Source organism: Propithecus coquereli, unplaced genomic scaffold, assembly GCF_000956105.1.
Source record: "Propithecus coquereli isolate 6110/MARCELLA unplaced genomic scaffold, Pcoq_1.0 Scaffold150, whole genome shotgun sequence".
Taxonomy (NCBI): domain Eukaryota; kingdom Metazoa; phylum Chordata; class Mammalia; order Primates; family Indriidae; genus Propithecus; species Propithecus coquereli.
The window spans coordinates 1,107,663-1,118,088 of NW_012139414.1; the positions used below are offsets into that span (position 1 = coordinate 1,107,663).

Here is a 10,426-nt window from a genome sequence, read left to right on the forward strand (position 1 = left end):
AACCATGACTCTATTATTTTCCTTAGGAATCAGGAACAAAAAAGAACTCATGGACAGAAGGCAGATTTGTGGGTGCCAGGGCCTAAGCGGAGGAAAAATGGGGAGCGACTGGTTTTGGGGCATGAGGTTTCCATTCGGGGTAATCAAAGAGTTCAGAGGTAGACAGTGGTGATGACTGCAAAACACCGTGAATGCACTTAGTATCACCCAACTGCACACTTGAAAATGGACGAAAAGGTAACTTTGATGTTTATGTACTTTACATAAAACTCATGAATCCCTCCTAAGCACCTAGGGCTGTGGAAAATACATCCTTTGGTTGCATTCCGTACACACAAGGACAGAAGTATGATTTGAACTACATGAAAACTTCAAAGGGAGTATCGAAATCATTCTCATCAGAAATTGCACTCGGTGAGACTGAGACAATTGGCAGGGCCCAGCCTACAGTGACTTCACAAGCACTTAGTCACCACCACCCCCAGCCCTGCCCCCGCAATCTTCAAGAATGAAGCACTCAGATACCAACAAGACATATTTCAAATAGTTTAATTTTAAAAATATTCTATTCAGTGCTAAAATATGTCTTCACTCACTGTTGCCCATTTCCATTTTCTTAAACTTTTTTGAAACAAAAAATAAAATCACAAAGTTCAATTAAACATGCAGATTTCAAAGAAAAGGGAACTTTCTAGAAAGTCTGAGCTGAAGGAGTACTGTGGGGGATGGGTACTGTTGTCAGAACCTCAGATTCTTGCTGGGGCAGAGTCTGTGGCAGGAGGCAGGGGATGCTGGAATGAAATGTACAGGTGCAAACAGAAAGCTGCGTGGGCGTGTGTGGGCGTGTGTGCGTGTACGCGTGTGCTGGGGGCAGGGGATGGTTACGGTGGGGCACAAAGGACTGTCAGCAGCTAGACAGCCCACAAGAGGCAGGACCACCTCAGGAATGGGTGAGTGCCAGGACAGCAAATCTATAAGGACTTTCTGCCCTTATGTGGAGAAAGGCCATTCCCTCCCCTCCGAAGTGTCTCCCCCATCTTTCTTCAACAGCAGCCTATGGGGCCCCAGCCCTATGGAAAATCCATGAATCTACAGTCTCCATTCAAGTTCAAGTAACCCTAGGCACTCTCTTCTCTAGAGAGCAACTTCCACATCTCCTTCTTCTCGTAGAAGCGCCAGCAGTGCAGTCCAGAGGTTCTGGAGCAGAGACTGCTACCTGGAGGTGACAGATGAACCCTGGGATGGCTGATGCTCCAGCCTACTTGGGGTGCAAAAAGGACATGAGCGCTCCTCTTCTCAGGAGCAAGCAGACACAGATGCCAAGGATGGGAAGATGATGCTACAACCCCAAGTCCTATGTCAGCCTCCAGCCCAGAAGCTCACACGTGCAGGCTCTGGACCCCAGAGCTTGCCCTCACCCCAACAACACAGCACGGCCAGAACCAGAATGCAATAAATAGAGGCAGGGGCCGGGAGGAGGAGGGTGCCAGGATGGTGCTAGCTTTCTGTCGCTGTCTGCAGCACTGCAGGTTGGTCCACACAGAAGCGCTTCAGGGGTGGGGCACCTGAGTCTTCCTCTTCCTCGGCAGTCTAGGAGCAGGCAGAGCATGAATGTTAGGGCCCCATCCCTCGGAACAAGAACCTGCCCATCCACCTGAACTACAACCTGGAAACCCACTCTCAACCTTCTCTCACAGATAACCAAACTTCTTCCCCTACCTTATGGCCTGGAGACACCAGTTCACAATGCCACAGATCCAATTTCACATCAACAGAGTCTTTACTGTTTTGACTCGAACCTGGGAAACCCACAGCGACTCCTTACCTGTGTCTCTAGTGGGACTGGTTCTTCCTTTGTGAGGGTGGGCGGTTCATCAGCAACTTCTGATGCAGGCAGGGAGGGCTCTGAAAAAGCAGCAAGGTCAGCCCAAGTGCAGGCCTTCCTGAGGCAGAAGACTACCGAAGAATCTCGGCCTCAACCTGGGGGGCTTTCCTAAGAGTTCTGTGGAGGTGACTTGGAGAACACTGGCCTGGGAATCAAATGTTGAGGGCCTGGCGAGGCCAGAGTCTTGTCGAGGGGTCACAGCCACTAGTGGTAGATGGGCAAAACATGGCTAGATCACAGAGGGCTGTCAACGCCAGGCTGGGGAGCTTGGCCTATTTTTCAGAGATCTGGAACCCACAAAGCAGCTCATCTTGTCATTCTCCAGCCCAAACATCATGATTCTAACCGAGTCTCCCAATTTTCTAAGAGGGCTGCCAGGATTAGATGAAATGATATAAGGAGCTCACAACGTACATGGCAAACAGGAAGCACACAATAGATATGAATTATAATTGGCATTTCCCACAGAGAAACAAGTTCTATTTTTCAGCCTAGTTGTTAACAGGTCACAGAAGAGGAGAAGCTAACAAGGGCCTAAGACATATATACATCTGTTTCTATCTATATTACAAGGAATGCGCAGGATATATCGCAAACAGCACACACTCTGAAGTTAGAAGGTCTTAAACTGACATCCAGTTCCAACAGTTACTAGCTCTGTGATCTTGAACAAGTGATTTCATCTTTCTAAGCCTTAAGTCTCTATTTCTACATCTGTAAAATGAAGACAATAGCTGCTATTTCACAGGGTTGTGGTTTTTTGGTTTTGTTGTTGTTGTTTTTAAACAAACCCTTATGCCACAGGGCGACTTTCTTTTTTTTTTTTTGAGACAGAGTCTCACTCTGTTGCCCGGGCTAGAGTGCTGTGGCGTCATCCTAGCTCACAGCAACCTCAAACTCCTGGGCTCAAGCGATCCTCCTGCCTCAGCCTCCCGAGTAGCTGGGACTACAGGCATGCGCCACCATGCCCAGCTAATTTTTTCTATATATTTTTAGTTGTCCAATTAATTTCTTTCCAATTTTAGTAGAGACAGGGTCTCGCTCTTGCTCAGGCTGGTTTTGAACTCCTGAGCTCAAACAATCCGCCCGCCTCGGCCTCCCAGAGAGCTAGGATTACAGGCTGAGCAACCACGCCCGGCCCACAGGGTGACTTTCGATAGATTGCAGCGAGGGAGGTGGGGAGCTGCTCTGCTATAAATGAAACCCCAACCCAGCAGCAGGCTGTCTAGGAATTGTTTAGCACCAGGTTCCCCATAAACATGCACCGCATGATGAGAGAGGGGGCGGCCACATTTCTGGCTACACCCCATTTCCAAGGATGAGGGGCTCACTGCACCAGACCCCAGTCCTGGTGTGCAGTGGGGCAGACCACCGCTCACGGCGATTTCGAGGGAATTATACCAGGCATACAACATAAAAGTTCCTTACACAGAGCCTGGCACTCAACTGTATCGCTTGTTTTCTCCCTTCCCTCTGCGAAAGGTAAAATACAATCATTCCCCAAAATATCCCAAGCTCTTAACAAGAGGCTTGATGCTGCCAGGCTCTGAGGCACACTCTGTACTCTACCTTTTACTCTAAAGAAGAGAAACATCGAGAGCACGAAGCAAGGCTCCTCCTCGACGCTCAGCCTGGGTCAACCATGACTCACCCTCAAGGATCTCCTGGCCCAGGGTTGGGGGCTGGGAGTCATCTGTGCGGAAGTCAGAGGTGTGTGCCGGGCTCAGGGACTCGCTCTGCTGGGGGCTGGGGCTTGAGTTGGTGCTGCTGTCCACCTTGAGCTGATAGACATCAGACATAGAACTCTGGTTGCTGTTTTCATCTGCAAACCAAACACAACGAAGGCAACAGCTAAGGGTGGTCATTTCCCCCAAGAAGAATTCAGTATAGAGCCAGGGACCTGGCATCTCCTTAGGCAGCCATGACACAATCTGGTACGATAACCACTGCTGCAGACACTCCCTGAAAAGGCAGACACTCTTGGGGCTTCTATGCACTGCAAATTATCAGCGGAGTCTAAGTTGATTAATTTAAACATTTTCTATTTCACAACATATATTCTAAGTACCAGATACAGCCAGAATCTTTAAGTTTATGCAACATTAATACTTCAGGATACGCTTATTAATCTCTTCTTTATTAGCCACCAGTTACAGCCTGGACCTGGTATTTTCTCACTGCCTGGTGAAAGGGAACCCAGAGTTGTACCCCTACTCAGTACTTCTCTATCTTCCCATTTTACATGATGTGCAGAAAACGAAACGTGTCCGGCACCCTCAGGTATCTGAAGGAGGCCTGTGGTGTCCGGAGGTAGTCAGCGCAGGCCTTGCTGCCCGACTGCCCCAGGACTGAGGGATTACCACCTGGAGTTCTGTCCACAGGCTGAAAGTCACCACTTAAGTTGAAAAACGTAAGATTTAACGACTCCGTCCTCTCCCTCACCTCCAGCAGCCAGTCACCAAATCGGATCTACCTCCTACTCTGGTATCACTTGCGCTCATTCCTTCCTCTCCTGCTGCCTCCGTCCAGGCCTCATCATCTCTGGCCTGGCCTCCCATGAAAGCCCCTAACTAACTGCCTCCAGTCTCATGTACTCCAAATTGAACTTCATACCACTGCCAGAGTGATCCTTCCAAACCCTTCAGTGGCTCCTTGCTGCCTCAAGGATAAATGTCACACTCCAGTGCTTCTGAGGGCAGGCATGAGATGGTCCGATCACAACATACAAAGTCCTTTCTGACCTCTGGCCTCACTGCTTGCCATTCTCCCTTAAGCACCCTTGGCCGCAGCCAGGTTGGACCCTACCCCGAGCGCTGCTTCATGCACAGCTGCTTGTGCTCATCTGCTCCTGGTGCTGAGACCACTTTCTCCTTCCAGTCTCCCTGGAAAGGCCCCGACATTCCAACACTCAGCTCAAGCAGCACTTCCTCCGAGGAGCCCGGCCTCCCTAGGTCACGCAGGAGGAAGTGACCACCTTCTCTTATGCTCCTGTTGTTGCCTGTGCACAGCTGCATTCCCTATTTTATACTCCTCTTTGCTTCCATTATACTCTGTGTGGGCAGGCTCTGTGGCTTACTTGTCCTTGACGCCACAGTGCCATACATAGTACCTGGCACACAGTAGGAGTTCATTAAATGTTTATGGAATGAAAAGGAGGAAATGGAGCCTCATGAGTCTCCTAGAGCTTTACAATTATCAAACAGCCTGCACATAGCTAAGGAGAACCCTCCCTTGCGTTCTCCTTCCAATGGAACAGTAACCTTGGTGGGGGAGGGAAGAGAAATGGGGAGGGGACAACTGCACACAGGGTTAGTGCCCAGCCTAATTCTCAAGGCGAAGCTGTAAATTCACTCTAGTCTTTATTCCTACCAAGACCATTAACTTCTTCCGCGCTAGGATGGAAGTGGCATTTTCTTATAAAAAGAATAAAGCTCTGTCGCTTTTGAGCTTAGGCAAACACTCTTCTCTGAAGACTAGTTTCCTTAAATAGGGATAATAACTGCCTGGTTTATATCACAGGCTGATATATGGATAAAAACGACAAAGTGAAGTAAAAGTGCTTCACAGACAGGAACTGGCACGTGGGAGTAGAAGGCAATATTATGATTGCGGTGCTGACACAGGCGGGGTCGGTTTAGGAGGCAGAACTTGTGCTGACAGTGGAGAGGCAGAAGCTGTGGCTTGGGTAGCCTATGCTAGGGCGCTATCATAAAATACACAGTCTAAAGAAAAGACCTTCTGATCCACGAAGCCTAACATGGGGCCTGCCACTTCCTAGTTATGTAACTTTTAGACACCTAACTTCACCTCGCAGAGCTTCAGTTTCCTTAACTGGAAAATGAGGATACTATCATCTGTCTTCCGGGACTATTGTGAGGTTTAAGTGAAAAGACTCATGTAAGTCTTAGCACAATATCGGTGAAACAGTAAGAACTGAAATGATACATAGACCCATTCTTCTTATTATTAATGAGTTCATCTAAGTTTTCTTTTTCCTGCAAGAAGACGTATGGATGCAACTCACCCTGGAATTCAAGAAGGAGAGAGGAATTGGCTGAGGCATCAGAGGGAAAGCCATTAGGTTCCCGGGCTGCTGAATTGTTCGATTTTGACTTTTCTTTCTAGAAAAGGAAAAAAAGAGGAATATGATAGAGTCAAGCAGGAGACTCACAAAGAGAGAAAAGGGTGCTATGTGAGAGACCACAGAAATCTGGCCTAGAACCGAACAGGAACAACAACAGTGGTATGAGACTCCAAGGACCCAAGGAATAGCAGAGTCCTGGGCAAGGTGCTTGTCCTCAAGCCTCAGTGTCTCCCTCTGTAAAATTGAGGCTTCCAGTGTGAATATCATGAGTCAAAAGTGAGAGGCAGATACATATGCCTCTACTAGAGCATCCTGTGGTACCGTTATTTTGCCCTGATCACAATGTGCTGTCCAGCCCTTCCTTACATGAATGGGCAAGAAACACAAAATATTCATTTAAGGAAGATTCTTGTTTGGGTAGCACAGCAGGAAAAAAAAGTGAGAGAAGAATGGACCTCTGACTGGACAAAAGCAGCAGTCACTGTGCATGTAATGCCAGTAGCGACAGGACCAAGGAGCCCCTGCTAGCTCTGCTCCCATCCGTCATCCTCATCCATTCAAAATGATCACTCCATGTCTTCCTTTACTTATAAAATCATTTCTTTCAAGAAGGATGTGGGTTACACATGCAGAGGAACCAAGTCAGAAGGTAAGCACTAGCTGCCAACAAAGAAGCCCAAGGCAAGGGAAACAATACAAGCATTTGCAAATACAACACAAGCATTTGCAAATGAGAGCAGACCAACAGCCAAAAGCAGAAATCTGGGTACTCTCAAATTTACTAGTTCACATTTTTCATACATGTCTATTTATTGTAGGTGCATTGTACCAGTAATACAATTTTTTAAATAACTCTCAATCCTATCTCTGTGATAAATAAACTGTACCCATGTATGTGTCCTTCCCTTCATGTTTATATGTGGATATTTTAACATAACTGCAAACATTTTACTACATAAACATGATTTTTAACAGTTGCATAATATTCCACATACCATAATTCACTCAATCACTTCCCAACTATTGGACATTTAGCTTTAACCTATTTAAGATTGTGCTTACTTATTGCTACTAGGAATAAAGCCAAAATGCTCAACTTTTACTTTTTTCTGGATTATTTTGTTCAGATAAATTTGCAAAAAAAATTTCTTCTAGATCAAAAAGTATAAACACATTATGTTTCTTGAAATATGTTGCACTTCACTGCTTCCTAAAAGGGCATGGCAATATAGTTGGTGTAGTTTCACAACACCCATATCAACATTCGGTTTTATCATCACTTTTTTCTCATCTCATTTATCTTTAATTTAATTTTTGTGTGTGTGTATGTGCCAGAGTCTCGCTCTGCCCCCCAGGCTACAGTGTAGTGGCATTGTCATAGCTCACTGCAACCTCAAACTCCTGGGCTCAAGCGACTCTCCTTCCTCAGCCTCCCGAGTAGCTGGGACTACAGGCATGTGCCACCATGTCTGGCTAATTTTTCTATTTTTGGTAGAGACAAAGTCTTGCTCTTGTTCAGGCTGGTTTTGAACTCCTGAGCTCAAGTTATCCTCCCACCTTGGCTTCCCAGAGTGCTAGGATTACAGGTATGAGCCACCACACTCAGACTCACTTTTCTGTATTTTAATGATTCTGCGGACATATAAAAAATGCGCTCGCTATAGGGAATTCTGAAAATACAGAAAATCACCTGTACAACTAGAGACAACCTGTACATATATGTGTATGAAAAAGGATCATAATGTAGTATTATAACTTGCTTCTCTCCCCCAACTGACCATATTATAAACATTTTTCTGAGGCATTAAATAATCTTCTACACTTTTTTTTAAGAGACAGGGTCTCCCTCTGTCACCCAGCCTGGATGGAAGTGGTATGATCATAGCTCACTGCAACCTCAAACTCCTGGGCTCAAGCAATCCTGCTTGAGGAGGATTCCTTAATCCTTCTACCTCCTGAGTAGTTGAGACTACAGATGTATACCACCACACCCAGTTAATTTTTTTTTTTTTTGAGACAGGGTCTCACCATGTTGCCCCAGCTGTCTTGAACTCCTGACCTCAAGGGATCCTCCTGCCTCAGCCTCCTGAAGAGTTGGGACTGCAGGTACATGCCACCACACTTGGCTAATTTTTCTTTTTTTTTTTTTTTGAGACAGAGTCTCACTCTGTTGCCTGGGCTAGAGTGCCGTGGCATCAGCCTAGCTCACAGCAACCTCAAACTCCTGGGCTCAAGCAATCCTCCTGCCTCAGCCTCCCGAGTAGCTGGGACTACAGGCATGCACCACCATGCCCGGCTAATTTTTTCTATATATTTTTAGTTGTCTAATTAATTTCTTTCTATTTTTAGTAGAGACAGGGTCTCGCTCTTGCTCAGGCTGAGCTCAAACAATCCGCCCACCTCGGCCTCCCAGAGTGCTAGGATTACAGGTGTGAGCCACCATGCCCGGTCTAATGTTTTAAGAGAAGGGGTCTCGCTATACTGTCCAGCCTGGCCTCAAACTCTTGACCTCAAGTGATCCTCCTGCCTCAGCTCCCCTAAAGTGCTTGTGTTACAGGCATGAGCCACTGTGCCTGGCCCAAAGTTGCTTTTTCCCCCCAAAATATTAAGGGGTACAAATATTTCTGTTACATGGATAGCTTTCATAATGCTTAAGTCAGGGCCAAAGTTGGTTTTTGGGGTTTTTTTTTTGGCAGGGGGAGAGGGAAGAGAGGAGGAGAGAGAAGAGGAGGAATTCGGTCTGACAGGAGCAGGCCCAGCCTCTCTCTAAAGTTGTTTTTTTTTTTTCTTACCAATTTGATCATCATTATTTTCCATTTTCCTGATCTAACAGATCTATGCTAGAAGATGGCACAATACCATGGACCACTGGAGGGTAGGATATATTGATGGACCTCAGAGCCCAGCTCAGCAACCAACACAGTCACTGTACAGAGCCCTTGGGAGAGACCAAGGGGGCTGAGTTGTGGGGAGGAAGATGAGGGGCTTTCTAGCAGTGTCCTTCCCCCACATATACACACTGCCCAAGAGATTTCACTGCCTGACCTTTCACCCCATGGGTAATAGCATCACTGCAGCGAGGGTGTGGAGTAGAAGGTTGCGCCAGAGCCTCCTCACCCGCTACCTTCTTGGGTTTGGCATCCCAGCACTCCCTGGGATGACTGCTCCCAGATAAAGGCAGCACCTGGAGTACTGGTACTTGGGGGTTCTCTGGGGCAGGTGAAGACAGCAAAGGGCAAAAGGGAAAGGCTGAACCCTGAGGCTAACCCAACCCCCTAAATTCACTTGCAGGAGGGAAAACTAGGACTTTGGCTCTTAGGTCCTCCTCTCAGTTACATACTACCAGCTAATGCATTTGGGAGTCCCAAAAGAATAAAAGATGAGTGCACAGAAAAAACTAACCAGACACTGAAGGAAAACAAGCATCGCAAAAGACAACAAACAAAAATTCACACCAGAAGCGCAGACTAGTGGGCAGCAGAATTGAACTTAAACACAGCAGGTCTCAGAAAGATAAGGATGATACTGAAAAGTTGTTTTGAAGAAGAACCAATTGTGGAAAGTTTGTATGCAAAATATAATTGATCAAAATAAAAAAAAATTTTTTTTTTTTTTTTTTTGAGACACAGTCTCACCCTGTTGCCTGGGCTCGAGTGCCATGGTGTCAGCCTAGCTCACAGCAACCTCAAACTCCTGGGCTTAAGCGATCCTTCTGCTTCAGCCTTCCAAATAGCTGGGACTGCAGGCTAATTTTTTTTCCCTACTTTTTAGTAGAGACAGGGTCTTGTTCTTGCTCAGGCTGGTCTTGAACTCCTGACATCAAGCGATCCTCCCACCTCGGCCTCCCAGAGTGCTAGGATTACAAGCATGAGCCACCGCGCCAGGCCCAAGTTTTCTTTTTTTAATTTCAGTAAATTTAGGGGATACAAATGGAGTTTTTTTTTTTTTTTTTTTTTAACATGAATAGACTGTATAGTGGTAAAGTCTGGGCTTTTAGTGTACCTATTACCCAGACAGTGTACACTGTACCCAATAGGTAATTTTTCATCCCTCACCCTCCTCTCACCCTCCCTGATGCAAGTTTTCAAATGTAGCAGCCTGAGCAAGAGCAAGACCCCATCTCTACTAAAAAATTAAAAAATTAGCTGGGCGAAAAAGAAAACTTGAATCGGTTTTCTTAGGCAGGGGTATTGCTGGCATCTTGGACAGGCCAATTCTTCAGTGTACAGGACCGAGTCAGGCACTGCAGAAAGCTGAGCATCACTGGCTAACCGAACAACGCTTTGCCAGATTTATAAACATTCCTGGCGATGTGGGGAAAGGGGGAAAACTCAGCACTGGCCCCTGTTAAAGAACCACTGAGCTATCTGAAATGGATACCTTTAAGGAAATATATATAAAACAGCCAAAAAAGGAAAAATCTATATACATCAGTCACCATTAAAACCACTGTAATT

At 46.3% G+C, this 10,426-nt stretch overlaps 1 protein-coding gene across 1 annotated transcript in view; it reads right to left on the reverse strand.

The window, feature by feature from the left end:
- Nucleotides 1-533: 533 nt before the first annotated feature.
- Nucleotides 534-10,426, reverse strand: part of BCL7B (B-cell CLL/lymphoma 7B) — a 19,232-nt gene continuing 9,339 nt past the window's right edge. Inside the window, exons 3-6 of the mRNA XM_012640390.1 lie at nucleotides 5,910-6,006; nucleotides 3,537-3,707; nucleotides 1,826-1,905; nucleotides 534-1,590 (exon numbers count right to left, since the gene is read on the reverse strand). Of these exons, the coding sequence (XP_012495844.1) occupies nucleotides 1,498-1,590; nucleotides 1,826-1,905; nucleotides 3,537-3,707; nucleotides 5,910-6,006 (441 nt within the window). The 3' untranslated portion in view covers nucleotides 534-1,497. The remainder of the gene's footprint in view (nucleotides 1,591-1,825; nucleotides 1,906-3,536; nucleotides 3,708-5,909; nucleotides 6,007-10,426) is intronic.